General features: G+C 41.2%; 1 protein-coding gene across 1 annotated transcript in view; it reads right to left on the reverse strand.

Moving 5' to 3' along the window:
* slc25a21 (solute carrier family 25 member 21) overlaps window positions 1-21,794 on the reverse strand; it is a 119,125-nt gene that overhangs the window by 21,952 nt on the left and 75,379 nt on the right. Inside the window, exons 3-4 of the mRNA XM_042501311.2 lie at window positions 21,096-21,144; window positions 5,078-5,161 (exon numbers count right to left, since the gene is read on the reverse strand). Coding sequence (XP_042357245.1) covers window positions 5,078-5,161; window positions 21,096-21,144 — 133 coding nt within the window. The remainder of the gene's footprint in view (window positions 1-5,077; window positions 5,162-21,095; window positions 21,145-21,794) is intronic.

Genomic DNA, 21,794 nt, shown 5'->3' on the forward strand with positions numbered 1-21,794 from the left:
TAAACAAGTTATTTCAGTCGGACGGAAGACCTTCCTTTGCTCTTTTTGTCCATGCAAATGGTGGCCACAGATTCCCCGGGTGTGGTCAGTCTGTGGAGCCGCCAGGTGATGAAGAAGGAGTGAAATTTGTTACAGAGCAAATATGGCCTCTAGTGAGTAGCCATCATTTGAATCCTAATTTGACTTCCAATGTAAAATACACACTAAATCCCTTTTTGGCTTTCCTAAACAAATGGCCTCCTGATGGAGAGCAAGGAAAGATGTGGTGTGGATGGATACGTGTGCGTGTGTGTGTGTAAGTGTGTGTTTGTATGTGCTTGTGTGTATGATTTGTCTTTCATTTTCATAAACCTTTCCTTTTTTAACAGCCTCCATCCATCTAGAGATGAGCGTAGCACTGACAGGTCGGCACGGACACGAGCGATTAAATACACTGGCCGATAATAATCACAACACACAAATTCAGACTTTTTAACAGTTAAAATGTGTGAATGTATTAAGTAACAGATAATTTCCGTCAGCAGACTTGTCAATATTCACACCACTGCTCTGAGGAAATCCAACTCTGCGGGAAATATGAGCTGCCCCAGGGAACATTTTAACACATAAACAACCGGCATGCTTCATCTGCAAATATTTTCATTTTCCCAGCATCTAATGTAACCTTGACATTGCCAGAGTGACAGGAACAACACAGCAATTAGCAGTGAACAGGATTCACCACATAAAGGCTCAAAACTTCTTTGGTGTATCATGAACATCCTGAAGCAGAAATGATTTTTAATTCATATCCAAAGTGAGCACAGAAAAGTTAAAAAAAAAAAAAAAGTTTCACCCTTTGGGACTGTTTGGCACATTTTGTTCATGCATATGGCATAAATGTTGGCAAGATTGGGTCTTTTTGTTTTATCCTGGAATTTCCTGCGTAGTTCCTACAATAAGTCTAAAATACATTGTGTAAACTAAATTGTTATAATTATACTGCAATACAAGTATACTACATACAAATATGTAAGCGATTGTATGTAGTCTGTATGCATAAATATTACATACAATCACTTTGTTGTTGTCAGAAACTTTTGACTCCACTCTGTAGTGCCATCGATTGGCTGCATCTGCCTGAGAGACAACTGAACGCCCTAGACTGCCCATGTCAAATGCTCAATCTCAAAAATGTGGCAAAATTTAAACATATTAATGGGACATAATGTGGAATCTTTGGGTTCGTGACAATCCATGTTAAACCGAACTATCGGGAAATTATTTTTCTTGCACCACTTGCCCATCGTTATACAAACATCAGATTCAAACTCTATTCGAACACAACACCAGCTAGCTGGTACACATGGCTGGAGAGATGGAAACCTGGGAAAAAAATGAATAAATGTACACGACAGTAAACAAATGGGAACGCACTGGTGTATATTAGAGCTAAGTCACGTCAACAGTTACAGCAAATAAATTTGCTGTAACAGTTTGTGGTAGGTTATCTAATGAAGATTACTGTATCATTTCATTACACATAATTCCATGATTTTTCCAAGAATATTTTTTCCAAGGACGGAGGCCAAAAATCAACATGCAATTCTTGGCAAACACCAATAAGTTTCCCAAAATGTTGAACTATTCCTTCAAATGATACACACATAACATGCCTGTTTAAATGTAGCAAAACATCTGCTATATAATCTGGTGGACACACTTATCTGCACTTCTTCACACTTTCATGTATGTATGTATGTATATTTTGGATGGGTGGTCCCAGCTGGAGCCGACCTCCCTGCCTTCAGCCCTGCACTGTTGGTTCCAGGCATTAGTCAGTGATCTACTGTACGCGTGCCAACGAGCTCTGCTGTAATGCGCGGACCTTTTTAATATTTCTGTGGCCGTGCTTTGGGTCCCGACCCAGTCTCTGGATACTACACTGGTAAAGAATGCTCGAGAATAGAGTCTTTTTGTTTCCCTCCAGACGGAAACACTTAACACATGCTCATGCCGCTGCACCCACATGCAACAGAAAAGGGAGTGTGGCCTGTAAGGCAATACACCGACCGAGTGTTAGTGAGCGTAGTTCACACTGTCACACACTTATGAGCAGGATTTCATGCTATATTTACTAGATTTAATGTATAATTTTGAGTTTTTAACAGAAATAATCCACACTACAACACGCATTTCCTGACTACAGGCACTCAAAATGTATCCTGCTGCTATAGAAAAAGTAAAAGTTGTGTCCAGGCTTCAGGCTGTCTTAGAGATGGTGTCATACATGAGCACATTTCCATGTCTTTCCTCAGTTTAATCACAGAGTTGGAGCCGCGAGCTCAAGTTTCCTCCCTCATCACCTCAGAGAGAGAGCGAGGCCTGGTGTTAGCCCAGTCCTGCCACCAGCTGACGGGAAATGTTTATTTTTAATAATAATTCTACAACAGTGAGGCCTAACACTATTTGTATAAATTATAACTAAGTGGTTTGGCCTGGAGGTAATCCGCGATGTGCTACTGGAGAGTGATTACAGCCTCTGCAAAAATATACTGTTAGTGATAATTGGTCGATGAGAAAGTGGATCTTCTGTCTGTGGGGACTCTCAGACACGTACGGCGGCTTTGTTGAGTGAGCTGACAGTCAAATAGCTGTCATAGTTGGTTGCTGTTGATGGCATGCAATTTGGCAACCATTTTATTGTGACAGAGAGTTATCTGGAAATTCATGTGGACCTACTCCCAGGGGACACACCCAAAAAGCATGCAGGCACAAAGGCATACAATTTCAGTGTGTGTGGGTGTGTGCATGTGTATGTGTGGGTGTGTGGGGGGTGAAGAGGGCATAGCTACTGTACAAGGATAGCTGTGACTGTTGAACAACAGCCAACGTAGGATTTCCAACTGTCACTAGGCGGCCTCTCACCGTGCGCTCACTCACACCTCGCAGCAGATCAACTTTATATCCGCTGTAAAGCTGTCGACTCGCCGTAAACAGAGCGAGTGGCAACCACTTTCCCCTGCACCTGCACTGTCTCACAGTCCTGTCACAAGGCAGGCAGAGGAGGAGGGAGCGTGGCAGCACGACTGTCTTTAGTTAGTCAGCAAAGTTTTACATTTGTTTTATAACAGCTGCACTCTTCTCCAGTGTGAGGTGCAGTGTGTGATAAGACAGGTTCAGTGCTGCAGGATATTTCTGCAGGCTGCTGACAGACACAACGGCTGCTTTAAAAGCATCCAAACTTGTAACGCTTTCAGCTTTCCTGCCACCAGACCACCGTGCCAACAGACCAGTTTAAATAAACAGACATGACTCATATTGTTTCACTACAGATGCAGTTCACACCAGTGATGGGTGTAATCATATTACATTTGTCAGTCAAACATTTACCAGTATGTCGTTATTTATGTTACATATGTTCCTTAATTATCTGTAAAATGGGCAGATACAAAATGAGACGGACCGACAACATTAACGCCATCTAGCGCACCCGAGGAGAGGCTCTTCAGCCTGCGTAGTTCTGTGCCGACTGTCAGACAACTTGTTGCTCCAAAAATGATGTGAGGATCTCCTCCTCTTTAGATATACTAAGCACATCAGTTAGGCTGGACTAGTCTGCTAGAAAGCCATGGTTTGGTGAGCTAGTGACTAAAGTGTGTTAAATGCAGTTTTACGCCATTTAAACTTGTTTCTTTTTTCCTTTTAAGTATGTCATTATCTAATGGTGATTTTGTACTATGCAGTGTTAGAAAGGCCAACCTCTTTTATAGCCTACTTGTTTCTTCCTTTCCTTGTTTTGTGCTGATAGAAAGGCATATGTAAGGTAGTATGCTACATTATTGTTAACTGGCTACGATTTGTGATGATGTTGCAAAGTGACGTAAAAGTAATTTTTAAAAGTATCGAGTAATGTTCAATAAATAACTTTTTGAGAAACTAGCCTAACACTAGTTCCCACTTACATCTTTTCCTCAGCAGCTTTTTTGATGCCCTTAAGGGTTTAATATGCAGGATTGTCAGTTACTGTTGGTAAACATGCTTGTCAGTGATAGTGAAAGTAAAAGCCAACTGCAGTAATTTCGTTTGACATTTTACCACGCTACATTTGCATCTTTTTGGCACTGCATCTCTTTGAAGCCTGCTGCTTGGTACCTGGTCACTACATTTTCATAAAGCCCGACCTCACGTGAGTGCTGTGGCGGCGCACGCCTGCAAACATCCTGAACACAGAAAATAAGAATAAAATAAGAAAATAAAGGCAGAGGGCCAAGTCTCTCCAGAAAAATACACTACCACACTCTTCTCGTGCATCATAGGTTATGACTGAGAGACATTACTTCTGTACGAGATTATTCATTGTTCTTTAGGAAAATCCTACATGGTATTTCTGTAATGTACTGTCATATGGAAGCTACAAAAACAGCAAATACCAGTTAAATCAATTCAATGTAGTGCATAGTGCTGCATTTCTAAATGCTCATGCACATTTTGACATGGTGGACCTTCGTGGTGTTGGACACTGTCAGCTGGTTATGGACTGGCGATTTGTGCATTTCAACTTTTTCTTTCCATCACCATATTTTGAGTTCTAAAATTATTCTTATATTTTTTAATTTAGTGGCATCTACCTGTGACATTGCAGAACAGTGCCACTTCCCGTGTGCCAAGCGTGTTGGAGAGCTATGGTGGCCCATGTGAATGACCCTGTCCCGACCCGGTGTCTGATTTGTCCATTCTTGGCTACTGTAGAAACATCCTGGCAGACTCTGTGGAAGAGTCTGCTCCTTGTGTAGATATAAATGGCTGATTCTAATATAGTGAAACACAATGATCCTTAATTTCAGGTGATTAGGAATTTAGGAAAACGTAGTTAAGAGTATAACGCACAATTTCTGCCAATAGATGCCCCTAAATCCGACACACTGGACCCTAATCACTCAGCTATCTGCCTCTGAGTGTAGACAGAGAAATGACTCTTTCCCTGCACTCAGCAAACAGGAAGTCTGACATCACTGGTGCTCTATAGAAAATGTATGACTAATTCAGGACCTTTTTCTTGTCCTGTAGTTGGAAGTGAATGTTATGGATAACCTACCCTTCATTGCGGAAGATGGTCCGGAAGCAATCACCCAGACTCTTGTAGCTGTTGGGGTCGCTGGTTCCCCTTTGGATCTGGAACCTGCAATGATGAAGTTCAGATTAAATGTAAATATCACAGCACCTAGTTACATGTTACTTTAATAATTCAGTTTTCTTTGTTTTTATTGTCCTTATTGCATGTGTAAATTACGTTGTGACACCTGTGTGTAAAAAAAACATTCAGAACCAAATTTGATGTTATCATAAATGAGCTCATTTCCCTCCTTATTTCCCTCCCTTCTCCCTTTCATCCGCTGTTTTTTTCTCCTCTGCTAAGATGAGAGGCTCCTGCCACCAGGTCCCCCCAGCGCAGGGGAGAACTCAAACATTTATTTAACCCAACCGATCCAATTAGCCACCCAACTCCCTGGGACCAGACCTTTTGCAGCGAGCTTTTCAGCTACTAACATGCTAGTAAGCCAATTGTAACAGCTTTTTAGTTACGTGTAAATTTTTAATATGATGGAGCCAGTCGCAGGACTTTTTGTTGTATAGCAAACACGCTGGTACCTCCCTAATAAAGGCTGGTGAGCTGTGTGTAAATCTTTTACACGAGAGACCAGTTGGGGGTGAGAGAATGAATATAAATGGTGCCTGTTACAGATGAAGAGATAAGAGGAGATCTCATTATATACTGCCACATGGCTTAGACGCCAAACTCACCAAAAATATTAAAAGAAATTAGATTACACAGCTATTTTAGACCCAATGATTAGAAAATTTAAGAAAACACAGCTTTGACTGGTGTCTTTGTCTCAAACATGTAAATATAACAAAAACAGCATTTATATGTGTGAAAAGGAACAGGAGGAAGTATAAACTTATATATTTACAGTATATATATATATATATATATATATACACATACATACACAAATGCTTTTATCCTTAATTAACCAAGTAACGGAAAATACTGACCAACTGTTTTATCTTCTTTCGGTACATCTGATATAACAATGAACTAGAGCTTGGAAGAAAATGCGATAGATGATAACTGGATAACTTTAATAACTTTCCTACTAGTAAAGAACATCAGGGGCTCTGAGGGTACAAACAGGCAGAAGTGAAGAGGAGGAGGGAAGAGGACAAGAGAAAGATTCCCTCCTCATATGGCTTCAACTGCCAGGTCACAAGGTCAGCAGTAAGTCGTCCATGCGGGTGCCTGATGGGGCCATAAAGGGCCCCCAGGTTCCAGTGGTGGGGGGGTTTAGTGGGGTGAGCGGCCTTTCATATCGCTAACAGATTAACATCTTAGAGGGGTGTCCCTCAAATCCTATTTGGTTTTTCCCAAATAGCTTGTAACCCGGTCCTGAAAACCAGTTAAACCAGCATAATAAATAGATGTCTGACACCATATTAAAGAGAAGAAGAAAAAGAAGGACTGGAGGTATGAGGGGATGGTGGAATAAGGGGTACGGAAGAGGGGGCAAAGACCCGGAAGATTTAAGACTACTGGGGCTTGTAAACATATTCAAATCGGGCTTAATTAAAGGCACATGATGCCGGGGTCAAGGATGGAGGGGACCCTGTCCACAGTCGCCCCCCCATCTCCTCTGCTCTGGCTGCCTCGACCCGAACCGGCCCTGAGAGAGTGGGGTTGGCAGGGCCGTGGTCCGGTTCCAGCCCCCTGACTCCACTCGTGACCCTGGGGTCGCCTCATTTCCTTATGGCCCTCTCCTACCCTGCCATAAAAGCCAGGGACCAAACAGCAAGGCCAAGGGAGTGGGAGATAATGGGGAGGACCAGAAGACGTTGTGGCAGCAGGGGGACGGACAGGCCTCTGGCGAGGAAGCTGCTAATGTCGCTTTTCACAGCAACAAACACCAGAAAATAAGACTCGAAACTTCAGTCAGTATGTTTACATAATGTTAGAAAAAGTTAAATTATTGTGTTAGTCCGACTCAACCTGAACTTCTGAAACACATGTAAACATGTTAGTCCGACTGAAATTGCACTCAATCGGATTTCTCAAAGTCGGACAAACACACTGACATAATCAGTCGGGAATCGAGCTACTCTTTCAAGGATACACCTCAGTCTGCCCTGAACTGGCCTAGGCATAATGCACGTTGCATTCAAAACATGTTCAAAGCTCAATATTGATTGTTTGAGCTACCTTTTGTTAAGACCGCAAGATTCCATTTTTCACACTAAATATTGACTTCAGTCTGAAGAAGCGATTGTGGTCTGACTTTTTTGGTGTTTTAAAGCATTATATATGTTCTCTGTATTCTTTCTTTGCATCTTAATAAAGAAACTGAGAAATAAATATATGTATATCCTCAGCACAACTTTGTTAAAACAATAAATCTATGATGGACTGAGACTTTCGCACAGTACTGTATGTACGTGATGTGCTGGTTGTCTACCCCAAAGTTATTGTAAATAAGCATTATGATTTATTCTGTAGCATTGACCATAAAATAATATAGGTCTATAGTAACCACCTGAAACAGGGCATATCGCCTCCTACTGAGTTGGACATACTTTTGTCAATAAATCGATTCTCCCCCAGTGCTTGTATACTGGGACAAGGACAGTGGTCCAATTAAAGTGGCCTAATCGAGCTCTAACTGTAGCTTGACTTCGCTGTGCATGTAAACGTACTGAGTGAGTCCTGGTTCTGCTTAAGCAGATTTGTACAGACAAAAAGCTCTACTTTCTGTTAATAAGGCCTTGGTGAGTAAGGAGATATACTTGTTGGCTGAAGAATAGCACAAGATATCCACCACAGCTCTGGCAGAGTCCCTCGGCCTTGGAGTCAGCCATGCGGATCGTAAACTTCGCAGACAGAGGACCCACAGAAAAACCCTGGGGCTTCTTTAAACACATCGCCCGGAGCATCTCCCGTCAATCATCAGCGTACGGTAGTGGAGGTACAGTACACTCAGAGGTGATGAGATCTGTGAGTTCATCAAGAGCAACCCCCCCTTTCCTTTCCTACTCTTTCTCCCCGTGTTTGTGCTTTACAGGCCCAGAGCTGCCCAGGTGAGGGTGAAGGCGAGGGCAGGTTGGCGCTCCTGTGAATGAGACAGGGGTAAATAATCCCGAGGACCTCGCCCACCTGACCTCCACCGCCTATAAAAGTGCAAATTCTAGGCATCCACAAAGAAGTCAAAAAGGTAAATGAGGGCGGAGCAGCACGCCAGAGCCCCATTCTTTGTATTTTTATGGTCAGGAGCGCGGCGTTTGAGGGTCTTACAAAGCCGTGTCCGCTCCCAGACCCCGGTGGTAATGGGCTCGAACCAGGGACCAACAAGACGGGCTGTCACCTCGCAGAGGACGAGATGTTGAGGTGAGGCTCATTAATGATGGTGTTAAAAAAACACGCCTATGGCAGAGGGGTAGGGGGGTTTGATCAAAAGGCAAAGGCTTGATGGGCGTACTTTTAAAGGGGCAGGCCGTGCTTTTTAGGAGATCTCTTAAAAGTACGCCCTATTAAATGAGGGCACTTCTCAATAACTTTCTCAGTTTAAAACTTTAAAATTTAGGATCTAATAATGGTGATATTAAATCACATTTATAGCTATTTAGATGGCTCGACATATAAATTAACACCATATATAAAGAAGTAATGACCTAATCTACTGCAGGTAGTTATCTTATGTTATTACACTGTAATATTTCAAATTTCGCCCAGTATGAACTTTGTGATTTATGTGTGTTGCTGTGTATTTGAAACGGTTGCTACAGTGAGAGCCTCGATCTACTCATGCCTTCCCTCTAGGAATGCCAAGAGTTCTGACGAAAAAGAAAAAAAGGGGGGGACACAAAATATATGATTGAAGAAAAAGAAGAAGTGAATCACCGAGGGGAAAGGATGAAAGTTCGGCTATTTCTCATGTTAGATCTGAAGTGCATAAGACAATCCAGAAGGCAACATAAAAAGGGGAAATCTATTTTTTACAGCCAGACAATTAATTTTAATGAGCGGGACCATAAAGATGGTAGAAGTCCATTGCATTGGTACATGAGGTTAAGAGCGCTTTTCCGACCTAAATGGTCCAACATGGCGAGTGCGGCCAAACGTGACTATAGCCATCCAATCTCTGCTTCGGAGTGAAACCAGAAATAAAAAGGGTTTCCTTTGGATCTGATAGCTGCTTGTCTGACACAGTGGTTGTCAGAGCTGAGTGACTCTCACCAAGTAAAAAGTGTGCTGGGCAAATAAAAAGAGTATAAAACAAGAAGTATGACACTTGATGTCTGAGTATTTCAACTGTAGCACTCAAAATGCTGTTGTTGTTTTATTAACCCTTTGAAACCCGGAATGACATTAGTTTTCTTGTGCTGCCCTCAGAAGCCTTTCACATGAACTTAATCATTTAAACCTTTGAAACCTGAAAAAAGGTTCGATTTCTTTTTGAAAACATGGCTAAAAAGGCAACTTGGCAAGAGATGTCCCAAAAATTGCAAGAAATGAATACATTAAAAATACCTGAAAAACCAAGCAAACAGAAAAAAATCTTGTTTTGGGGGGCTGATTTTTCCTTATTAGTTGTTCAAATGACATCAGACTATTTTTGAAAATCAGTCTGTCAATTTGATTACACCTTTGTTATCCCATTGCTGGAGGGCAGCATACAGGATCCAGCATACCTGGCAAAAATTCACAATTGTTTATTATTGGTGTAAATATGGAAGTTCATTTGAGCCTCCCTTCAAAACAGCGCATTGATTGCCATGTCTTCAGGGCACTGATTGTTATTTTGTTGGCACAATTACCTTTTACTTTCTTCAAATTCGTTAGAAATAGCACATGCTATAATCTACATCTTGATAATAATGTTTCAACATCCAGCCACACAGAGGAAGTGTCATTTTTTACCCTTTCAATATATAAACCTTAAAATAACCTGAAAATTTGTTTTACAAAAGAGACAAAGAGAGAGAAATTATTAGAAGACTATATTAATTAAATAGGGTAAAATGTCCATAAAACAATATTTACAATTATTATTACAATTCTTAAATATTTTATCTACATATTTATTTTTTAACCATTTTTTTGGCCTTATTTCATTTCCCATCTTGTTAAATTTCAGATAATTTTCTTGTAATTTGTAACTTCGGCTAAAAGGGAAAGGCCCAATTTTTGATGAGATCCAGCTCTTGCTCTGTATTTTGCACATATTGTATGATGTTTTGGACAAAGCATCTGCCAAACAAATGTAATGTAATAATGCTGATTTCAGCTGAACTCCATCCTGCATAATAACATCAAATAAAACCAAATACTGATAGATTGATTTGATGACAAAACTGTTAAAGTGAAAAGTGTTTGAGCGTGGCAGGAGGAGGCTAATAAAGACAGAGCTTTGGAGAGCGGAATAGGAAAATAAAGTCCAGGGGAAGAAGATGCAACATGGGAGCAGAGGGGAAGTGATAAACCTTTGGCGCTCGTGACACTGCAGGCTGCCAGAGCTTGATCTGGACCAGGCCAGGTTGGGTTTCACCAGCACCATACTGGACCCTGGGACAACCCGGGTTACAAAGCAGGCTGCGGTGTGGTGTTGATAAGGGAGTAAAAGTTCCTCTGGCTGTAAAAAGTGCTACGACATCCCTCTGTCACTCTGGATTCTTTCTCTCTCCGATAAAACTGACTCCTCTGAATCCCTATGGTGTGTTCGGACCAGTTTGCCGGTCCAGATGTCTGCTCATATACTGTGACCTCTGTGACCTGAGATCAGACTGTGTTAGCATGGAGGAGGAGAAAAAGAGCTGCATAAAACAGCACGAAGACAGACTGAGACTCAGATGTTTTGAGCATTACAAACCTCTGCTTGACTGACAGGTCACCCTATATGTTAGAGAGTAAATTTAGAAAGCTGCTAATGAAGTGGGGCAGATAGCTGGAAAAAATGAGCAGTCTTGCTGACATTTCCATTAAGTGGTTGCACAACAGAAGGGATTTCTTGGGTGTTTAAAATCCTGATTGATGGTAATATACCTCTATTAATTCAAATGTAAAATTTTACCCACTATAAAGCAATAATATACCTAATAATAGCCGAACAATCAGGCTTATTTACATAGCACTAAAATCAGGATAAATTAAGTAATTTGCGCTGTTGAGCTGACCTTAATCACTGCAAGAGAAATTCCTTCCATGCGACAGCCCTAATTTCAGTGTAAGAGAAAGATGCAAAACAGGGAAAAAAAAAAACGAAAAAAAAAAATGACAGATGATGACAGGCCAGACAAGCTAGGTCAGGACTTCCTGGTGATAGTCTGGTCCAGGCCAGAGACAGTAACAGCCACTTTGATGTGCAGAGAGGCTGCAGGATTTTGGAGGCTCCCCTGACAGCAGGTAACCACTGGCTATAACACAGTGCGCTCCAGACAGAAGACAACTGCACTGCATGCTTCCAGAGAGAAACCCGAGGGTCACCAATAATACACTGCATCATCGTGTCTAAGACGCCTGTCACAAGAGGCCGAGACGCTGAATGCCGCCGTGGGCGCCACCAAGCATACAGACACTAAAAACATATGAGACTTTACAGAGGCCGTTATTGGGTGATTATGGGGGATTTCAGCTCCCTGTCATAATCTATGTAAACACTTGTAACTAGATGTGTTTAAGTGTTTGAAGACACTTATTTAGACTGGAGCTAGAGTTGGGGATTGCTCATTTTTATTAATATAGATACTAATTATCAAGACCCCTTAATGATTCAAGTCTTTATTATCACTATCGATGCTTTTCTTCATTATTTGGTGGAAAGACGAGGTGACACAGAACTGATTTTGCTTTTATTGCTTAACATGTGACTGTTTCTTTAATATTCCGGGGAAAACAAATTCCTCTCCCAAACAACGATATCATTCAAGTTTCTTGCCAAAATTTAAATTCTTTTTCTTGATGTTACATTTGAACACATCATGATGACGTTTTATTTACCTTTGCCTAATAGTCATTTTGCTTTGCTGACCTTGAACACACACAAGGAAACCTTATGCAACTTCGTTTACTTGCTAACTAGCTCTTATCCTGCCGATTTCAACTCAAAAGCTCAAACGTTATTGATTTCTGAGTTTTGAAAAAAGCGGAACCGGGTCCTCAATAGAATCTGGTTTGGATCCCCTTCCCTAACTGGATCAGTATGATATTCTGTAAAGCAGACTGATGAGCAGAACATAGAAAAAAAACACTGCCCAACTACTCGTGGATGAAAAGGGATCTCAGTGAAATGCTGCCACTAGTGTTATCTTTCTCTGTCTTCTTTTTCCATTTAGCTTCCCTTTCATCATTTATCTGACATACATCTTTCTCGGACAAAACTACCACTCTGTCCTCAACTGGTATTACAGAGTAAGAACTATGGATAAAGACTTCAAGGCCAGTTCAGACAGTAGCTACATTTACTGGACGCCAACCAGATCCTTTACCTTAGATACAGTCATTTTAAGTGCAGCATGAGTGACGTGAAATATTATGGATCCAGTCAGTAATGCAGCCCTTTGGAAGCTGAAACCATGCAAAGGTTTATAAACAAGCTTTAAGATGTACAAGAAGTGGAGCTAGGACTCTGAGGCAAAGTTTGAGCATATATGGGAAAAGTATAGTGTTGGTCTTTGCAATTCTGCACATGCCAGCAAACCTCTGGCCTGCAAACCTGGCACACGCCTCTAAAAATGTGAATAGTCATGATCTGCAGCCACGCCGACTGTGTGAATCCTTGTAATGACTGGTTTGTTGGTCTGTGAAAACTCGGAGGCAATGACAATCTTTTCCTCTTTCTTTTAAAAAAAAAAAAAACACACCGGCATCCAGACTGCCAAAGTATCTTTAAAGACACAAAGAATAAGGAATCAAGCAGACGGAAACAACAAACATGCTGAGCAATGGCCACGAGACCATTGTGAACATATGAACAAAAGAGATTTCACATACTGCAGTCTTCTTGTGTCTCTGCTGCAGGTTTGTCCACAGGGCCATGGCAATTTTCACAAGGACGAAAGCATGACGTGTGAATATGTGACAAGCGGAAGGGGCTGAAAAATTAAGCCAATGCGAAGGTGCAAAAAACTGCAATTTCATGAATGGCCAATTGAGGCTGGCTTCAGAGGCGAATCTTTCCTCATAACCACTTCTTACACAGAGATTGCGCGATAGGGCTAATACAAAGTTTTTTACAAGGGCTGTCCCAAAAACCATTTCCTGGGCCCTGGAGCTTCAACATTAGCAAACAATCGGAGCTTCAGTCGGTGGGAGCCGGGGTTGTTTAGGGAGGAGGGGAAACGCTTTTGTACGCTTCATGGCTTCACTGTCAGGTGGAGAGAGACCATGCGCCTAAGTGGTGAAAGGGGATGGAGGAGGTGAGGGAGAGATGAGATCCTGATCCCCAACAGTTTCAGCACATCAAATGAGAGAGAGAAACCATGCGCCACGGAGCTTCAGTGTTAGCTTATGTGTAAGCTTATGTCAGACACACAGTGAAATGTAACTAATTTAGAACACTGAACAAACTGTTCTCATTATGCAAGACATTTTCTGTCACCTGCTCTGTGCTGCAAGAAACAGCTCCATGTGGGCGGAGCTGCAGGGGTGCTCACCTCACGGGCAACTCCAGTGCTGCTCACACTGACATAGAGATGGTTACTACCTCCCGTGGCGGCTTAAAGACTAAACCACTCTTTCCCCCCATTCTGTGATTGTACCTTATATACAGAACAGTGAGGTGGCATAACGGTGCGATATTCCCGCCCTGAACAGGCAGTGTAAAAGGGGCTATAGACACCAAACTTTACAGCAGAGATAAACATGTTTACAGTCAGGTACAGGTAGTCAATTCCTCTGTTCATGACAACTGTTCGAGGTTTTAAACAACTCACCCATTTACATTTTATAAAGGCCCAAAGTTAAAAAATCATAGTTAAGGACGGAACCGCTTTGAGTGACAGGCTCTCTGGCTATACTGTCCTTGGGTTCTCAGTTACAGCTGTCCCCCCGCAATGGACTAAAGGTCAAACTCAAAGCTTGGGATTCAACAAAGCAGTGGATGACATTACGGTGGCTATGTCTATTATATATTTACAGTCTGTGATTTGTACACATTACTGTTTAGTGCAGGGACCACGCCGAGCCATTGCATGTCTGTTCAACACGTCAAGTACAGATTATTACAAACTGCATCAAAAAAGCAGAAGAAGATTGTGGCTGTGCTTCAGGCACAGTAGTTACAAAGCGAGCTCAGATGTTTAAAGTTTGAATTACTTAAAACCAGAGACGTGCCATCTGAAACTGCCAAGCAACTGTGATGCCTGCATCCACTACAACTCAGCCATCTACCGTTCAAATACAAGTCCGACAGCAACAACAATTTTTGCCTTGTTTACAAGTGCCTTCCAGAGTGGGAAAAAAGCGGCTTACAATTGGCTGGAAAAGTGTTGATGTAGGCGGGACAAAGGACATACAGACATGCATGTGTGAATTCTGAAAGTCTAAAATAAAGAGAGAGATGGGGCAGCAGGGGGCCAGCGCTGTAGTTGCAGCACAGTCAGGGTCTAGTGAAATGAAAGCACATAATGTCTCCACTCTGTAATTAGTGTACTGGAATGTGAACCCCTTCACTGATAATGATTACAGGTGCTCCGGTACGACACACATACTGACATGCACATGTGCACTTTATGTGTACCTATCTATTTCTGAGAACCCTTATGTTGTCGTCCATTTGTGACTGATAGTTACATCATCTTGCAGCAACATCTGTCACAACATTAAAAGTAATGGGTAAGCCTTTAAAAGTTTATTTATCTGGCATTTTACTTTATTAGTTGACCGTAAAGGCTGAAAAAAAAATAAATAACGTAGCAATTGCATCATACGCATCATATACTGCTCAGACCACCAGGATGCTCCATTTTTAAATTCCAAATTTCACAATAGTCAAGAATTGCTAAATTATCAAGTGAATTTGAGCATGGGATGATTTTCTGTGATATTTGCAACCATTTCAAACCAATGATTTTATTTGTTTAATTAAAAACATTTTCAGCAGAAGAGAGAGGCAGGTAGATGTCTGGGATTTTTAGTAGTTTGTGATGGAAAGTTGTCATTGTTTGTTCATTTATTTTTATTTTTCTACTCTTTTGGGATGAGAACTGACATACCATAACTTCTGACATACCATAGATACATGCCATAATTTTTTACACCTATTTTCTGTTTTGTTTTTTCCACTTGATTTTGTGATTTTGCTTGCATTTAGTTACAAAAAATGAATGACACTCAACAGTGTCATTCACTAATTGCAAATCTGTGCGATAAGATAAACTTACACCAGCATGATGATCTGTGTAATGGCAGCAACAGAAAGTTTACTGATCCAATGGGGAGTTTGCACAGGCTGAATCCGAGTTGCTGTTTGAGCTCTTGAAAGTCCATGTGCTTGGCCATTTTTCTCAATTTTGCTTTGGGTTTCTTGATATGGATATGTCATGTTAGACAACCACAAAAAATAGTGGCTGCTTTCCACCTCTGCATTTGAATTGTATTGATTCAAGCATTAAAAAAAAACATTAAAAAAAAAAAAAGCGATACTTATGTGAATCATTTTTTTCCCCAGCCCTTATCTCATCAGACAAATAATTTAGTTGAGCCACATATTTCACACAGATGACTGGTATGAATAGAATGCCAATGGGTCTTTTCTTAATCCTGCTAAATATGCTGTTCTACTGGGCTCTACTCAGGCTTTACCTTTTGCACTGGACTCACCCCTGCTCGCATCGTGCACTGACACGATGCACAGACTGAGCTCGGTTCATCCTGCATGCACGCTGCATGTGTTTTTGGCTTTACACTGTGAGTAAAGTCCTGCCCTGAAGCCTCACAGCGCCGGAGGGATTAGGAGCCGGCTTGACGACCACTGACCTGCCTGCTCCTTTACAAGGCAAGATCAGCTATCAGGCTGCCGCTGCTTTGTGCCCTGCTGTTTGAGGGTTGTGTCAGGGATTCCTCCAGAAGTGCACTGGGGTTCACCGAGCAGTTGGGGGCAAACAGAGGTGGGAGGGAGTGAAGCCTCTGGGCCATCCTCGGCGCTGTCACACGCCCCCCCCCCAAAAAAAGGACTGGACGTCATCTGTCAAAGCCCTCATCAAAGATCACTTTCAAGCCCCCCGAGTGGGGCACACTTTCATGCGTGCTGTGACCAAATGGAGGTAGTGTTGCCATGGATACTGCCGCGAGCAAGGGCCAGTACCAGGTTTTTCTAATCAGGCTTGAAACCAGGCTACTGGCAGGCTTCGTGGTTTGCAATGACTCTGACAGCCATGTCATACAATACAATTTACAGAATTGCATAATTCAATACAAATCTCCTAAAACACATGTACAACAGGGATTTAAAACAAAACATTACATAATCGCTCAACAAACTACAAACTCAGAGGGAATGATGGAAGTTTAAACAATGCATTCGACATGATGCTGTTATATAATATGGTTTATATTACCTAAAGTAGTGGCTGATTCAACAACACGCTAACTGAGACGGTTGCTGAAAAGCTAAAACCACAGAGGACAGAACAGTAGAAACAGTTCATTTTCAAGAGGAGGAGTTAAAAAAGTTGATATCCAAGATGGAGAGAAAAAATACAACGAGCAGGAGGAAAAGGAGGAATCACAATGTTTAAGGGAGAAAGAAAGCGTTGGTGCAGAGGGAGAAAAGAGGCAAAGGAGGCGTGTCTCTTGCACAAATACATATTTGGGGCAAATGCATCAGATCATGTGCACGCTGTAGAAACTGCAAGAAGTTCACAATGACAGGAAAAGCTGCAAACACGAGGAAGGAGGAGTTTCACTCTCTGGGCGGAAGTATAAGGGGTGATGGGAAGCTGCTTTCAGAAGAGTATGTTGCATGTGTATAAGGGTGGAGCTCCATGTAACAGGATCTCGACATGAAGGGAAACGCAGACTCAGTGCAGCTCTCTAATGAGAGGGAGAACCTGATCAGAGTCAGATGGGGTGCCCCGAGCGCACAGCCCCCTGCAGAAAGTGCCGCCCGACACCCTTTGTTACCTCCAAGTGAGCTGAGACCAGCCCATGAACCATGTAACTAGGTGGTTTCCAGGTTAATGAAAAGCTGTAACTCCGGTCCCACTGTCTCTCTCTGCTAAACTGACGACTGCCCTCCCTCCCCGCACCGTATCGCACCCTCCGTCTGCACCCCCACATTCCTGCCCCTTACCATGGAGCAGGGAGAAGGGGGGGTCAGGGGCAATTAACGGTTTACTTTGTGTGAAGTATGCTACATTTACATTTTGGGCTGATTATTGTCCAGAGTGACTCACAATAGGAAAAATGTTTCATTTTCTGGATTAACTAGTTTTTGGAACGGGTGTATTAAAAGCAACAAAGAACAAGAAACAGAACTGTCACAGACATGAGATTACAGTAGCTGTCCTCAACTTTAAACAGTTCATAAAAACTAATCAAGGTGAACAGTTTCTCTCCAACCTAACATGCTTTATTTCACAATTTTAGCTATTTTAACTTTATCTTAGGGCTGGGTGTATGGAGAAAAAAACAAATACCACAATATTTTTGACCAAATACAATACTGATAATGTTACGATACTGTAGGACTGACTATTGGTGCTTTCACAAAATATTTACACGACTACATTTTTGATGAATTATCATCAGTAATGTGGCTATAATGACAAAGATGGTAAAGGGAAATTATAGAAGAGCTAGAACTGTCTGATAAGTTCGGAAAATTACATCACTTTACTGTAATGCAGTCTTTAAAACCACGAAAAGAAAACACAACATCCAAAATCTAAGACAACATCTGGTCTAATATCCTGATATCAATATTATATCAGTATTATTGGTACTGCCCATATATCAGTATCGTCCAACCCTAATTCATCCTACCTGAAGTGTTCTTCGTTCGCTGTGAGTTTGGACTGCACTTGAGCCCTGCAGACCTGCTTTTTTAATATTCAGTTTCTGCTGGATTTCTGACTATTACAACTAACTCCTATATTGTGTGTTCTACTCCCATCCACTGACGCATTGTGTGTCTGCTGATAGGACAGCTAGCTGGACAGAAAAGGTGGGAAAGAGATGGGGGATGACATGAAGCACAGGCTTCAAGTCGGAATCGAAGATACAGTTATTTATTTAAAGACTTTCCCATTGATATCTGGCTAAAGTGATTAAATTCGCATAGTAAAACACTACTACAGCCACAACACTAACAACACAGAAGGCTACAGTGGAGCCAATGACATTAGCACAAGTTTACCTAACTTGGCTGGGCTTGGCCAGTGAGCCCGCGCACGAGAAGGCCGTCAAGAGATTTTTTTTCCAGCATACCTCAGTTTCTGTCTGGATGCTTCCTCCTGTAAGAGTTGTTGGGTCCCTACTGAATCCCAATCCTAAGTTTTCTGAACCTCAGTGTATGTGCAAAAAACCCTTATATAATCAAAACACTCCTCTCTTTTTAATAATTGCAAATAGAATACTTTTGGGTTCAAGTTTGTAATTTCGGGTAAAACAAGGACTTGAGATGGAAATAGTTCACTATTTCCTAAAATTGCTTAATTTATATGAAAATACTCAATAGTTGCAGTTTTACTGATGCTATCACTAGTCATTTCACCAGTAAAGCAAGACGCTGAACCTCTACCGGCTTGTTTGTTGCATTCATGTGCTTATTTCAAAATGTCCAATATAATTTTGTACAGCTCTTTCACAACGATGAAAGGGGTAGTAAGTCACACTGATGGAAGGTGGACTCTGCAGGAGTCCCTCAGATGTAAGATAGATGTACTTGTTAGCAAAGGTGAGTAACCGGGGTCATGGCTTGACTGGTCAGCGAGCACGCAACGGGGAGTAAATGTGCAACAACAAAGGCAAAAAGTGAGTCATCTGACAAGACTTTCACTTTTATGTCCCATATCTTAAGCAATGTCTAGACCAGTGTGATCCCCTTAAGTACTTTCTATCATTCCCCAAAGTGTTTACCAATCAGTATTATTAGTAGATAATCTGAGCTAATAATTTCGTCATAATAGCCTATCTTTCCTTCTTGGCTTTAAAAGTACCTCATAAGAAGCCAGGTTTTTGTGTGATCAATCATGTTGGAAGTTAAATGTCGCTATTCATTTATCTTCCGAACAGTCATCTTGGAGGGGGAATCAGTATTTGTTTAAAGGAAAAAGCTGCCAAATGCTCCTGGCATTTGTTTGATTCATAACAGCACAGTATTTGGCCACTGGTGGAGTTCTTCTACACCGACTGCTGCAGCTAATCCTAAATCTCCTCCCCCCTCGGAGAAAGATAAAGCCTCATTTGGAAAATAGGTAAACATCGGCTCCCAGGCAGGTACACATTTAGTCCAGTTTACCTTGCAAAATAAGGGGGAGAATGAAAGGAGGAAAAAAAATCCCTTTGATTCTGAGTTGGTGGAAAAAAGTAAATTTACTCCAGTTGCCGTTCAATTTGGACCGGTGGACATTAAAGCAGGAGTCGGTGCCTAATAAGAGCCATGCCTGAGCGAGAGAGAGGGAGAGAGAGACCCAGTGGAGGTGTGTCTGTGTCTGACTCTCGGCTCCAAGGCTCCTGCTAATAGATTTCAGCTCCCTCAGTGTCCCAATTAGCTGGTATGTATGCTTGGTTTATGAATTCATGTGTGGATGCTAAGTGTGTGAACATGCATGTACAGTAAGCATAAGTACGTGTGTATGGGTTGTTATTGTGTGCCATTCAAAAGACTCAACAACCTCCTACTAAGCATCATCCAAAACTCACTTTTCGAAAAAAAAAAAGCTTTTGCGTTTTTTTCATTTAGCAAAAAAAGCAAAAAAACAAACCCCGAGCCAAGACCAAAAGGAATCAATTTAGCCATTCTCAGCAACAGAACGCCTATCAACGCAAACACATGGCGACACAAACAGAAAACAAACAGATAAACCTGTCCAGTTTTAGAGCAGCTTTTACCACTTTTTAAGGAAGAGCATTACAAAGAAAATAGTGAGTGCACTTTTAACCCTGACCCCGCGTGAGGACGGACAGGCAGAGCTCAAGTCTTACCTGTAATAAACCCCCATAGCTTCTACACGTGACCGTAAATCACACTGTGTGCCTTCAAAGTATCAAATATCGACTAATACAACACCGCTCACCCCGGGCTTTTATCCCTGCGTTTCCTCCTCTGTGTTCTGGTGGTGGCACAGCCTTCAAAGTGCAACCATCTCACTTTTTTAAAAGGCACGCCGAGCAATTTATTTACCAAGAAACTGCTGCCGTAAATGACAGAAAAAGCAGCACAATTTACTGACAAGTAGTGAATAGGGGCAGGGGGGCTCGGAGCGAAGCCAGAGGTCTTGGCTGGGCCTGTGAAAGACTATAAAGCTTTAGTAGTAGCCCACGACCTGTTTATGGCCGGCTGAAACACTGTGGTGTGAGGCTCCTGATCACTCAACAGCTCGGGACTGCTGCCACTCTTGCGTAACACGCAAACAGGAGACAGAATCGAAAAAACAAGCTATTAGACACAGCGAGTGCATTTAGTGGTATTTGATTAATCCTGCAGGTCTCCGACTTTCTCAAGAACTGCAGGCCGCACAAAAAAAAGAGAAAAATCTGATTCTTTATACTTAAATTATGTAATAAGGTAAAAATGTGAGTGATTTGCAAACATCAAACGCTAACATTGTGTGTGGAATGAATGGGTAAATGACGCATTTCATTTTCCATAAAATGTCTCTTGGCATTGGTGGCTGCCTGTGTGGAGCATGAGCGCAGAGCTGGCCAGCTGGAGTTAAAAAAATAAAATAAAAAAAAAAAAGCTGGTATGCTTGGCACTTCACTACACAGACCCAAATACCAACCAAGAGGATTCAAGGCAGATGTGGACTAAAAATGGCTGTCTGGTAAGTGGCTCATATGTTAGCTAAAGTTACACAAAATATGAGTTCATGTATGAGTAATTTAGGTTGAATGAGGGGCTTACCTTGTCTTCACTACATCGAGGGGATGCATCAAACAGATCTCCACCAGACCTGAAAGGCAGAGACAGTCAGGATAAGTGACTTAAATAGACACAGACATTTAAGTGAATGCTGTTTTTTATGTTTCAGACCCATATATGACATAATGAAGTCATATATATATATATATATATATATATATATATATATATATATCTATATATCTCTATATATATCTATATATATATATATATATATATATATATATATATATATATATATATATATATATATATATATATATATATATATATATATATATATATATATATATATATACACGTTCTTGAAATTATTAAAATTATATTTAATATTTATTCAATATTTTGTATTGTCACCAAGAAAACTGTTATTGCAAAAATACCCTAAAATATCTATAAATAAATAAATAAATAATAATAAATAATAAATACTATTTTGGAACCATATCGCCAACCCGTCGTCAGTACTAAGAAAACTTATTTCTTAACCATTTGTGACAAAATAACTGAAAAAATAACTACAAATTACTCAACAGTATATTGGGGGAAAAAAAAGCATTGCTGTTTATTAGACATTTCTTTTTTTCAGTTGTTAATTAACACTATTTCACATAAGCCATAGATCACGTTCATGTTACCACAGAAAAGACGTGTTTGAGAGATCGCGGTGAGTTTAGACAT

Source organism: Plectropomus leopardus, chromosome 14 (genome assembly GCF_026936395.1).
Source record: "Plectropomus leopardus strain MGB_pleo_1.0 chromosome 14, ASM2693639v1, whole genome shotgun sequence".
NCBI classification, from domain to species: Eukaryota; Metazoa; Chordata; class Actinopteri; order Perciformes; family Serranidae; genus Plectropomus; species Plectropomus leopardus.